The sequence below is a fragment of the Dipodomys ordii genome, unplaced genomic scaffold (genome assembly GCF_000151885.1).
Source record: "Dipodomys ordii isolate 6190 unplaced genomic scaffold, Dord_2.0 Scaffold31, whole genome shotgun sequence".
Classification (NCBI taxonomy): Eukaryota; Metazoa; Chordata; class Mammalia; order Rodentia; family Heteromyidae; genus Dipodomys; species Dipodomys ordii.
Window position 1 is genome coordinate 3,797,730 of NW_012267247.1, and position 12,422 is coordinate 3,810,151.

General features: G+C 38.7%; 1 protein-coding gene across 1 annotated transcript in view; it reads left to right on the plus strand.

Annotated features, from left to right (window-relative positions):
* Positions 1-12,422, plus strand: part of Nlk (nemo-like kinase) — a 155,493-nt gene that overhangs the window by 78,639 nt on the left and 64,432 nt on the right. Inside the window, exon 2 of the mRNA XM_013016290.1 lies at positions 11,663-11,792. Coding sequence (XP_012871744.1) covers positions 11,663-11,792 — 130 coding nt within the window. The remainder of the gene's footprint in view (positions 1-11,662; positions 11,793-12,422) is intronic.

The window sequence follows — 12,422 nt, forward strand, 5'->3', positions numbered from 1 at the left end:
CACCTCTGGTTTTTCTCTGAGTGTTCGTCTTTTTGTTGTTGTCGGTCTCTTGGGGAGATTAAGCGTTGGAACTCGAACTCTCTTTTTGGTTGGAGAGAGCTGTGGCGTTTCCCTACTGCCCGTCGCCATCTTGGTCCCCCCCCTTTCCACTTCCAGTTTTCTGGTGGTTTATTGGAGATAATAGTCTTATGGGACTTTCCTGCCCGGGCTGGCTTTGAACCATGATCCTCAGATCTCAACCTCCTGAGTAGCTAGGATTACAGGTGTGAGCCACCAGTGCTGCCCAGCTCACTGATTTTTTTTTGTTGTTCATGGTGGCTTTGAACTGTAATCCTGGATCTCAGCCTCCTGAATAGGATTATGGACATGAGCACTGGCTCCTAGATCATATTTTTTTAAATTACTATGTTTACCTGAGGTATTTGTTGTTAATTGTGAACTATCCTTTTTGTCTCTAGTAGTATTTCTTTTTTAAAAGTTCATTTTGAGATCTCCTCTTCCTCCTCCTTTTTAACAGACTAATTAAAAAACCTAAGGCATATCTCTACATTGTGGTGCTTCAGCAGTTTCCTTCACAATGAACGAAGCTAGGGGGAGCGTGATGAAATTAGGAGTAGAACTGTGGTTCTAGATTCTGCTTACATTCCATTTCTGTTCTGCCTTTTAATAGAACATTCTTTTGTAATGAAGGAAAAAAAATTTAAGGAAGCAAATTCTACCAAAACATATGAAGATTATTATAGTATAATACACTATACAGAATGAACCTGTGGCACAGGGAAAGAAGTGATAAATCAATGGGCTGGTACAGTGTTCTCTGTCTGTCTGTCTGTCTGTCTGTCTCTGTCTCTGTCTCTCTCTCTCTCTCTCTCTCTCTGTGTGTGTGTGTGTGTGTGTGTGTGTGTGTGTGTGTGTGTGTATATATATATCCATGTGAAAAATTTCTAGAGTCAACCTCTTTAGAAGTTACTCATACAGATTTCAAGCCACAAAATTTTATTAGGAAATTTAATTGGATAGTTTTGTTTGTTTTTTTGGTTGTGGGGCCTGAACTCTGGGTTGGGCACTGTCCCTGATCTCTTCGGCTCAAGGCTAGCACTCTACCATGTGAGCCACAGCGCCACTTCTGGCTTTTTCTGTTCATGTGGTGCTGAGGAATCGAACCCAGGGCTTCATGCATGCAAGGTAAGCACTCTACCACTGAGCCACCGTCCCAGCCCCTGGACAATTTTCTTTTTTAAAGCTTTCTTATTAGCTGAGTGTCAGTGGCTCATGCCTATATGCTAGCTACTCAGGAGGCTGACATCTGATTATAGTGGTTTCAAGGGTCTTTGAAGTCAGCCTGGGAAGGAAAGTCCATTGGACTCTTTCCAGACGTTGGTAGTTCATGCCTGTAATACTGGCTACTCAGGAGGCTGAGAACTGAGGATCCCAGTTCAAAGCTAGCTTTGTCAAGAAAGTCTGTAAAACTCTTATGTCCAATTAACCACCAGAAAACAGGAAGTAAAGCTGTGGCTCAAAGTGGTAAAATGCTAGCCTTGAGCATAAAAGCTTAGGAACAGTGGCCAGGCCCTGAGTTCAAAGCTTATTACCAAGAAACAAGCAAACAAAACATACAAAATAAAACATATAACTCTGTGCTTTCAAAAGACTATTGAATTTACTTGGATCTAATCAGGAGAAAGAAACTACAATCAGATACTTAGAGTTCAATATGGAAAATGCTAATTAGCTATAAAGTTGTCATCTGGGCAATTAATTACAAAGACAAGAAGAGAGTACTGAGATATCACAGAAGTATCAGTTTCTACCTCACACCTGGGAGAATACGGGAAGTGCTTGTCATTGTTAAAAATTATGATCACAAGCAACAGAAATTCAGCCAACTGAGGAGAGGATATGGCTCACTAGTGTCAGTATCTGATTTGAAGGACACTAGTTCTGCAAAAGCTGACAAAACTGTAAACCAGATTCAGCTGTTGTGATTGGAAGGCACTACTTCTGCCGGTAGAGAGTTGCAGGGATAGTACTTACAGAAACAAGAAACAGACCAAGAAGCCCAGGGGAAGGAATAAGCCTCATCCTCCATCTCCAACCTTACAATCACTCTTGAAAGCCCTCTGTTGTCAGAATCTATCATGAAGCCGGTTGGCATAAGCAAAATATAGGTTGCAGAGATATATATCCTTAGTATTATAGATCAGTGTTTAATTGGCCGGCTTTGAAGCTGGGAGACAGCCTGGGCTGGTCTGAAACCAGGACTTCCCAAGCTCAGCCTCCCTCATAGCTTAGATGACAGGTACACACTACTATGAAGAGCTCTCATGAACTTTTCTGTCTTGTCTAGCCTCAAATACAACCTTCCCTTCTCAAACCCTCAGCTAGTTTAGGATTAAAGGCTTGAGCCACCAGTGCCTGACAAGAATTGAAAGTTTTACCACATTGCATCTTCCTGTCCATGAATTTCTCTTTTCTCTTTTCTCTCTCTCTCTCTTTTTTTTTTTGGGGGGGGGTCCAGTCGTGGGGCCTGAACTCTGGGCCTGGGCGCTGTCCCTCAGCTCTTCAGCTCAAGGCTAGCGCTCTACCACTTGAGCCACAGCACCACTTCTGGCTTTTTTCTTTTTGCTTATGTGGTGCTGAGGAATCGAACCCAGGGCCTCAGACATTCAAGGCAAGTGCCTACCACTGAGCCACCTTCCCAGCCCCTATATCTTTTCTTTTATTCTTTAATTTCTTTCAGTAATTTTTAGTTGTTTTGTGTAGAAGTCTAACATGGCTTTTGTTAGCTTTAATCTCAGATAGTGAATATTTTATATTATTATAAATACTATTTCTAGAAATTGCATTTTTGAAAAATTTCAACCATTATTTACTTTCATTTAGTTAGACCCCATTTTATGTTACCAGCCACACAGATTTAATAATTGTCAAGCTTAGCCGGGCACCAGTGGCTCACACCTAAGTAGTTAACCCTAGCTACTCAGGAGGCTGAGATCTGAGGATCACTTCAAAGCCAGCCTGGGCAGGAAAGTCTATGAGACTCTTATCTCCAATAAACCACCAGAAAACTGGAAGTGGCGCTGTGGCTTAAATGGTAGAATACTACTAGCCTTGAGCTGAAGAGGGCTTAGGAAGTGGCGCTGGGGCTCAAGCGGTAGAGCGCTCGCCTTGAGCTGAAGAGCTCAGGGATAGTGCCCAAGCCCAGAGTTCAAGTCCCATGACCGACAAAAAAAGAAAAGGAAAAAAAAAACAAATAAAGTATCCCTTATGACAAGAATAGGTTTTTGCTGGTAATGTGAACTTCCTTTTTAAATTTGTACTTTTTTGCATGTGACACTGGGGACCTAAACCCAGGCCCGGCACATTCCTAGCACATTTCTTACTGTGGATGAGCCATAGCCTCAGTTCCACATTAGCCTTCTGATACTTGCAAAGCCACACTGTTAAAAACCTACCATGTTAATAAAACTTATTTTATTTCATGTGTTCTTTTCTATTTTATAGACCTAGTATGCTCCAAAAATCACCACTCCCTAATTTTTTAAAACTTTCATATTCAGTATTTTTCATTACTAAATATTTGACTTTCAGGAAGTCATAAATGAGATTAAAAGCAAGTACATTTTTGTGTGACAGTTTTAGGGACCATTTGTGACCTCTTCTTGCCCAAAGTTGTTAAAATTCAAAACAAAGATGAAATTATTTTCCTTTGTGACTTTGCACAGAAATCTTTCCTCCATTGCAACTGGTTTCCTCCCTGTGCAATATTTACAGGTCCGCTTCAAACAGAGGATTGTGGCTAGTTGGCCATGAAAAACTGGTAGATTGGACTATATATATCATGTTTACCCTGAAACATTAAAAAAATCTCACTGAAAAGACAGAGTACTCGCTTGTTGGTAGGTCAGACTTACAAGATACTTGACGGTGACTGAGAAGGGAGAGTCCTTATATTTCTAGAGCATGTGTAGTATGGATGGAACTAATTCATTCAGAGACTGAAGAACAATATATCATTTTGAAACAGTAGGAATTAATATACAATAATTTTCAGTTATACTTATGCAGCATTATTGATGGATCACTGAAAGGGGTCTTAAATACTTGGAGTCTTTGAATATAATAGTGCTTACACATCCCATATGTGCTGAAACTTTTTTGCTCAAGGCTAGTGTTCTACCACTTGAGCCACAGCTTTTTAATTGGAGATCCTCAGGTCTCAACCTCAATTTAGGATTACAGGCCTGAGCCACCTGTTTTTGGTCTGCTTACCAATTCTTTGTCCCACTTTTTTTTTTTTTTTTTGTCAGTCATGGGGCTTGAACTCTGGGCCTGGGCGCTGTCCTTCAGCTCTTCAGCTCAAGGTGAGCACTCTACTAATTGAGCCACAGTGCCACTTCTGGTTTTCTGGTGGTTAATTTGGAGACAAGAGTCTCACTGACTTTCTTGCCTGGGCTGGCTTTGAACCACGATCCTCAGCTCTCAGCCTCCTGAGAAGCTAAGATTTCAGGCTTGAGCCACCAGTGCCCAGCTTGTCCCTCCTTCTTTATCAGTACCCATGGATGTTTCACCACAGATCATAATGGCCCAGTGCTTTTTATTTCAACACGAGTTAAGGATAAGCTGGACGCCTGTGAATCTGTGAGACTCTTATCTCAAATAAACCACCAGAAAACTGGAAGTAGTGCTAGCCTTGAGCTGAAGAGCTGAAGAACAGCGCCCAGGCCCAGCGTTTAAGCCCCACGACTGACAAAAAAAAAAAAGAGAGAGATGTTTAAGTTTATATTTAACTCTTTTAGTTAAATATAGATGCTTTTGCTGTTCTGACCAATAAAGTTAGAAGGATGTGATTAAAAGAATGAACTATTTTGCTGCCTTGGTTTAGGTGTTGGGGATTTTGTTTTCTTTTTAATTTTTAAAATTGTTATTGTAAAGGTGATATAAGAGGGGTTACAATTACATAAATCAGGTGAAGAATACATTTCTTTTTGGACAATGTCACCCCTTCCTTCGATCTCTCCTGGCCCCACCCACAAGTTATATAGTTCATTTTCCACATAGTGTCCAGTGAATATCACTGCTGCACTTATTCACCCTTTGTCCCTCCATTTCTGTGTCCCCCCCTTGCCCTCCCAAAGACATAAATGAACAAACAATAACAAAATAAGACAAAACAACAAAGAAAAATCATCTTGTTTCTATTTCTGGAGTTTACAATAAATGTTATTTTATATGATCAGAGGCACATAGGCATTGTGCCTTTGTGTTCCTCCCCTAAGAGTATCCTTCTTTGGTTTACGTATCATTAACGGTCTTTTTTCCTTGTAATATTGATGAACAATTTTGGGAACCATTTTATGTATATTGGAGGAAAAAGGAGAGCAATTGCTTTTTTTATGCATATAGCTTGCACAACAAATACCAAACAAAAATTCAGAAAACAGAACTCAACTGATGAACAAATGATGTAAATATGAAAGATGAGAATTCTTTTTTAATATGTCTTCTAGAATGGGGGCAAGAAGGCCTAGAAGAGTTTGTTCTTAAATAGTGTCAAGTTTTAAATTATTGCAGAATGAATACAACTATTGCCTGTTAAAATTATGATTAAAAAGCACAAAGAGGCATCAAAATAAATTCCTTATTTCTTAATTTATTCCTTAACTCTTCAGTATGCCCATGAATATCATAAGGATTAAGGTATGATTAGGATACATTTTCTAGACTTGTCAAAATTTTTGCGATAGTGTTTATTTTCTCAAGCCGTGTTAATCTAAATGCAAGTAAAAATAATCCCAAAATGAATGAGAAAGCAATCATCTAAATATTTAGAGTTTAGTTAAGAGAATTCAGTGACTGAGATGTATACTGTACTGGAACAGTTGACATGGTAATTGTAGTATATGTGGCAAAAAATAGAGGATTGATGATAATAACTTTACATGAATAGAATTAGAAGAACTTGATTTTCTTAATCCAAGCTGAAATATTCTTACTATAAATTATTTATTTTGAATAGGTAAAAATCTGCATCAGTGGCTCGGAAGGTGGCTCAGTGGTAGAGCGCTTGCCTTGCATGCATGAGGCCCTGGGATCGATTCCTCAATACCACATAAGCAGAAAAAAGCCAGAAGTGGCGCTGTGCCTCAAGTGGTAGAGTGCTAGCCTTGAGCTGAAGAGCTGAGGGACAGCACCCAGGCCCAGAGTTCAGGCCCATGACCTCTCCCCTCCCCCTCAAAAAAAAATCTGCATCAGAAACATTAACTTTGAAAAAGTACCAAAAACATCTAGTGAAAAGACTCTTCACCTAAGAATGAATGAGGACCTTAACAGTGTCTCAGATTCTTACCAACTAAAATAATGATATTTTAAGCTACTACTTAAAATGTTTTATGTGACTGTTTAAAGATGTCTTAAGTGACATTTCAGTACCTGGGAAAAATATCCCCAAAGAAGTTTCAATCTTGTTTATTCCAGTTTTCCTGTTTGTCAGTGACTTAAGCAGATTTCTGGCAGTGTCCTGGGATTAAGAAAATTTCAAGTCAAAATGACCACAACAGATCTAAAAAGCTTCCTGTTTTGTTACAATCCTATTGAAAAGATTTGTATCTCTCTGAAGAATATCTTATGGGTTCTTCTGGCTATTTAAAAATAGTTGAACTTGCAGGGCGCCAGTGGCTCATGCCTATCTATAATCCTAGCTACTCAAGAGGCTGAGATCTGAGGATCACTGTTCAAAATCAGCTTGGGCAGGAAAGTCCGTGAAACTCATATCTCCAGTTGACCACCAGAAAACCGGAAGTGGCACTGTGGCTCAAGTGGTAGAGTGCTCGCCTTGAGCTAAAGAGCTGAGGGACAGCGCCCAGGCCCAGAGTTCAAGCCCCAGGACCCATCCCCCAAAAAAGGAAGAAAAATTGTTGAACTTACCTTCAGAATATGAGAAGGATTGATAACATTCTGGGAAGATGTGAAGGATTCTTTCTTTGCCATTCTTAAAACTTTTAAGGCCACCATTGGCTCATGCCTATAATCCTAGGGACTCAAGAAGCTGAGATCTGAGGATCATAGTTCAAAGCCAGCCTGGGCAGACAAATCCATAAGACTCCTATTTCCACCAAAAAGATAGAAGGGAAACTGTAGCTCAAGTGGTAGAACAATACTAGCATTGAACACAAAAGCTTAGGGACAGTACCTAGGCCCTGAGTTCAAGCCCTAAGACCAGCACCAGAACAGCAACAAAACAATTATTTTAAAGGGGTGTTTGAAAAATAACATATTAACTTAAAACTTAGGTATTTGCTTCCTAAGTAAATACCTAAGAATGAGTTGTGTGTGTGTGTGTGTGAGTGAACTTAGAAAGTAAATACCTGTTTCTAAGAATGTAATCAGATGAAACATCAGATGCACTAGTAGGCTGGGGATCAATTATTTAGTTAACTGGCCAGTAAGTGAATTGTGGGTATTATGGACGACTACTTCCTCTTTCTCCTCTTTCTTCCTCCTCCTTCCTTCTTTCTTCTTCTTTCTTTTTTTTTTAAATGAAGAAAGTTACCCTGAGTGTTGTTTATTATCTCTACAGCTGTAGCAAGTACATCATTGCCAGTGCAGTTTGTAATAACCAGAGTATTGGATCAGCAGAGAAACTGCAAAGCAAGCCTTTAAATAACAAAGGAATAAAAGAATTCCTATATAATATGTGCCTACACTTATTTGCGCTCTGTGGCACTATTTGTGCTGAACCAAAGCATCTGCTACCTCAAGTTAAGGGAGAACAAACTCAACGTGGCGTGAAATTACTGCATTGCCATTCACATTCATTAGAGTTACATTGTTACCAGCCATAGGCATGACTGACTTTTGCATGAATAATAAAACAAAATAAAATGCCACTTTGCAAATTTTACCTTAAAACATTACAAGCCTATGTCAAGTATGTCCAGAGTGGATTTCTCTTAGAACAGCTTAATAGGTTGACCAATCAGAACATATAGTGTTGTGTGAGGCTTCGGAGAGAGCATCTTAAACTATTCATTTTTGAAAACTAATGCTTATTGTGCTGGATATTAAAGTACTGTTTGTCAACTGTCATAATAATTGATTGAGACAAAACTCATCAATGGAAGCTAAAGCTAGTAATGATGAGGAAAAGGATGTATATATAATTACAAAGTAGGGAGCAATAGTAGAGTGGAGAAACCTGGCAGGCACCTCATCCAAGTGACTAGAGTTTTCACCAGGAAGGGTGAAATGAGGCCTGGGCTCCGGGAAGATAATACTTCTGTTTTGCTCCTTGTCAAAAATGCATAATTGAATCTAATCCTAAGAAAAGATCAGACAAATCTAAATTGAGGGAAGTCTACCAACTGATTGTACTCAAAGAAGAAAAGAGACATGGCATTTGAAAATAAACTGTGATCCAAAATTTTCCTTTCTTTGGATTTCATTGATATTTTTGTCCTCTGCTAGCTAAATACAGAAGTAGGTATTGAAACAGAAATAGGCTTTCAACTAATAGTTTGTATATAACATATTTAGTTTTTACCCTATCTTACTATCCTAGTTTATGTGGATTTTAAGTGCCTTGCAAGTTTTGATTGTTATCTAAGCAATAGTCTTTAATATTAGGTCTTTTGGCCTAATTGAAAACTCAAGGCTGGGTTTGATGCTTAGTAGTAGAGAACTTGCCTAGCACTGCAAAAAAAACAAAATAAAACAAAAAACAAAAAAAAATCCCAAAACAGAAAACAACAAAAACAGCTATGCCCATGGTGAACACTGGTAATCCCAGCACTCAATAGGTTGAGGCAAAGAGATCATGAGTTTTCAAAGCCAGCTGGCCTACATACCAAGACTTTTTTTTTTTTTTTTACGGGGGAGGGTGAAGGAGAGGAAGGGGATTAGTTGTGGGGCTTGAACTCAAAGGCTTGGGCACTCCTGAACTTTTTTTTTAGTGGTTTTGCTAATTTATTTTAGTAGGCTTATACATTTGAGAAAAACAAATGTATGTAACAATCGTAACAATCAGAATCACAGGTACAAACAAATTATATATTAAGGTAGTTTTCCATTTGGAGTAAAAATTAAAACTTTAGAGCTCCTACAAGTTAAGTATATAGTGCCAATGATTCCAAATAGATGTATTTCCTAATGTATAAGGACATCTTTTATATATATATATATTTTTATTGTAAAGATACTATACAGAGGGTTACAGTTATATGAGTAAGGTAATGAGTATACTTCCTATTGAGCATAGCATTGTTACCCCCTCCATTGTTTTCCCCCACCATCCTTTCCCTCCCTACCTTCCCTGAGGTTCTTTTTTTTTTTTATTGTGATTAAGTGATTACATAATTTCCCGAATTTCACAGGATTGTGGAATAATGATGCTCATTTAAAGTCACAAGTTCATTCTAACTTTCCTGGAGCAAATTGTCTATCACAGTCTATAACATATATCAGTGTACACATGTTATACACCATACATGTGATCAGCTGCATGGGGATATTTAATAGTGGTTCGACCAGATGAGTGGGAGTTCTTTGTTTCTTAAGTCCTGTTAGTTTTGTCGTATCACCTAACATTTTGGATTTAGCATCCACTTAACTCCTGAACTTTTTTGCTCAAGGCTAGTACTCTACCCCTTTAAACCACAGCACCACTTCTGATTTTCTAGTGGTTAATTATTGATAAGAATCTCAGGTAGGGGGGCTGGGAAAGTGGCTCAGTGGTAGAGTGCTTGCCTTGCATGCCTGAGGCCCTGGGTTCGATTCCTCAGCACCACATAAGCAAAAAGAAAAAAGCCAGAAGTGGCGCTTCGGCTCAAGTGGTAGAGCACTAGCCTTGAGCTGAAGAGCTGAGGAACAGTGGCCAGGCCCAAAGTTCAGGCCCCACAACTGGACCAAAAAACAAACAAACAAAAAAGAATCTCAGGTACTTTTTGCCCAGGCTGGCATCAAATCTCAACCTTCTGAGTAGTTTAGGATTACAGGTGTGAGCCACTGGCACCTGGCAAAATTCTATCTTTAAAAAATAAAAAGGAAGATAAAATTAAAAATGATATTATGATAAATATTTTGCCAACTTCTCAGTCAGCAAAAGAGCTCTCAATTAAAAATACTAGAGGGCTGGGACGGTGGCTTAGTAGTAGAGCACTTGCCTTGCATGCATGAGTCCCTGGGTTGGATTCCTCAGCACCACATAAGCAAAAAGAAAAAAGCTAGAAGTGGCGCTGTGGCTCAAGTGATAGAGCACTAGCCTTGAGCTGAAGAGCTGAGGGACAGTGCCCAGGCCCAGAGTTCAAGCCCCACGACCGGACCCAATAAATAAATAAATAAAATAAAAATGCTAGAAGCAGAGTGCTTGCTGGTAGCTCACACCTGCAATCCTAGCTACACTGGAGTATTGAGCTCTTTGGATCCCCGTTCAGAGCCAGCCTGGGCAGGAAAATTCATGAGACTCTTTTGTATCTCGTTAACTAGACAAAAGCCCGAAGAAGAGCTGTGGCTCAAGTGCCAGCCTTGGGTGAAAAAGCCAAGTGAGAGCAAGATTAAACTCCTGTATTGGCACACAACCCCCCCCCACCCCCCCCCACTAGAATGTATCATTTTAAGAGTTTGGTGAGCAGTTAAAAAAGAAGTAGTGTGATAACTAAGATGAATTCATAAAGAAGTTTGGTGGCTTTTAGATAGATTTTCTTTTCAGAGGCAATTTGATAATTGTCTGATTTTTTTTCTTTTGTGGACAAGATGAAGAAATTGAGTGGTTGTAGTTCATTTAGTGAATAATTAATTGAAAACCATATCCAAGATTAATGATTGGTTGTCACTTTCAAGATGGTTTCTAGCACTGTAACTGTTGCTAAGATCTATTCTTAGCCCTGTTCTAAGGTTTAATTAATAATTTATATACAGCATTGATGACATGGATGAAACTTTAAAATGACTCAGGTGGGAGGGATAACCTAAAGTTACAGATGATCTGATCAAGAAAGAAAATGATTGTTGAGAATTAATAAGCAAGAATCTAAGTAAATCAAACAAGAATAGATTCTATAAGAACAGTCTTAGTATGATAGATTAACAGTGGGAAAAAGTTCATGGAATATCAGTTGCCAGATGTCCAGTTGGTGGTTTATTGATTTGTTTCTTTAACTATTTGACTTAATGTATATTATTGAGTCATCAGAAAAATGGAAATCATACTTGCAATTTCAAAGATAAGAAAATACAGGAATATAGGTGTTTAGAAAGCTAAAACAGAAAATGGGACATTGAACTATTAGGTAGTTACCACACTCCTTGCACTTTGTGTCCTTTATGCTGAAAATGAAGCATAAAACTAATTTGGCCTTGATCAGGTGAAGGTGGTATCCTGCTGCATACTCATCTTCAAAATGGCTTTACCACGAATATTCCTTCTTCCTGAGATGTATTGTGATTTTTTTAGAAAGGATAAATGTTTTAAGAAGTTTAGACAGGGATTTTTTTTTCAACAACGTGGCTAGTATTTTTTTATCTTCTTTCACTCTATTTCAACGTTATTATATTGATATAAAATTGAGTATTTTAAGATAAAGTTATTGTCATAACCTGAAACATTGGAGAGCAAAGTTTAGAATTGATTTCTTTGTCTCTTTTCCCCCTAAATATTGTTCTTTAGGTCAGTAACAGATCCAAGAGATGGAAAGAGAGTAGCACTCAAAAAGATGCCCAACGTCTTCCAGAATCTGGTCTCTTGCAAAAGAGTCTTCCGGGAATTGAAGATGTTGTGTTTTTTTAAACATGATAATGTAAGTGAAACTGGTGTTTGGGGGAAACTATTTCCTAAACCTATTTCCCTGAATCTGTAGAGAACAAAGAATTGAAAAGTGTGTATGTAAGTTTAACATTTAAAAATCAGCTGCTTTTATGCCAAACTCTATGAAAAGAACTAAGCACATCCATGAGGTAGGTTTTATAATAACTATTGGTAGCTTTTATTTAAAACATTCTTATTGAAGGAACATATACAAATATATATACTCTCATACAGTTTTCTAAGCTACTGTTCTTTTATTCTTCTTCCATTATTTTCTTTTAATATATACTCTTCTTTTGTTTTTGGTCCAAGACCAGGACTTGAACTCTATCTGATGCTTTGCTACCTGAGCCATGCCTCCAACCCCTTAGTATAATATACTCTTAATGTCTCTATGACTGTCTTAATTTTTCACTGTTGAAAGTAGTAGTTTAGGGCTGGGAAGGTGGCTCAGTGGTAGAGCGCTTGCCTTGCATGCATGAGGCCCTGGGTTCGATTCCTCAGCACCACATAAGAAAAAAAGAAAAAAGCCGGAAGTGGCGCTATGGCTCAAGTGGTAGAGCGCTAGCCTTGAGCTGAAGAGCTGAGGGACAGCGCCCAGGCCCAGAGTTCAGGCCCCACG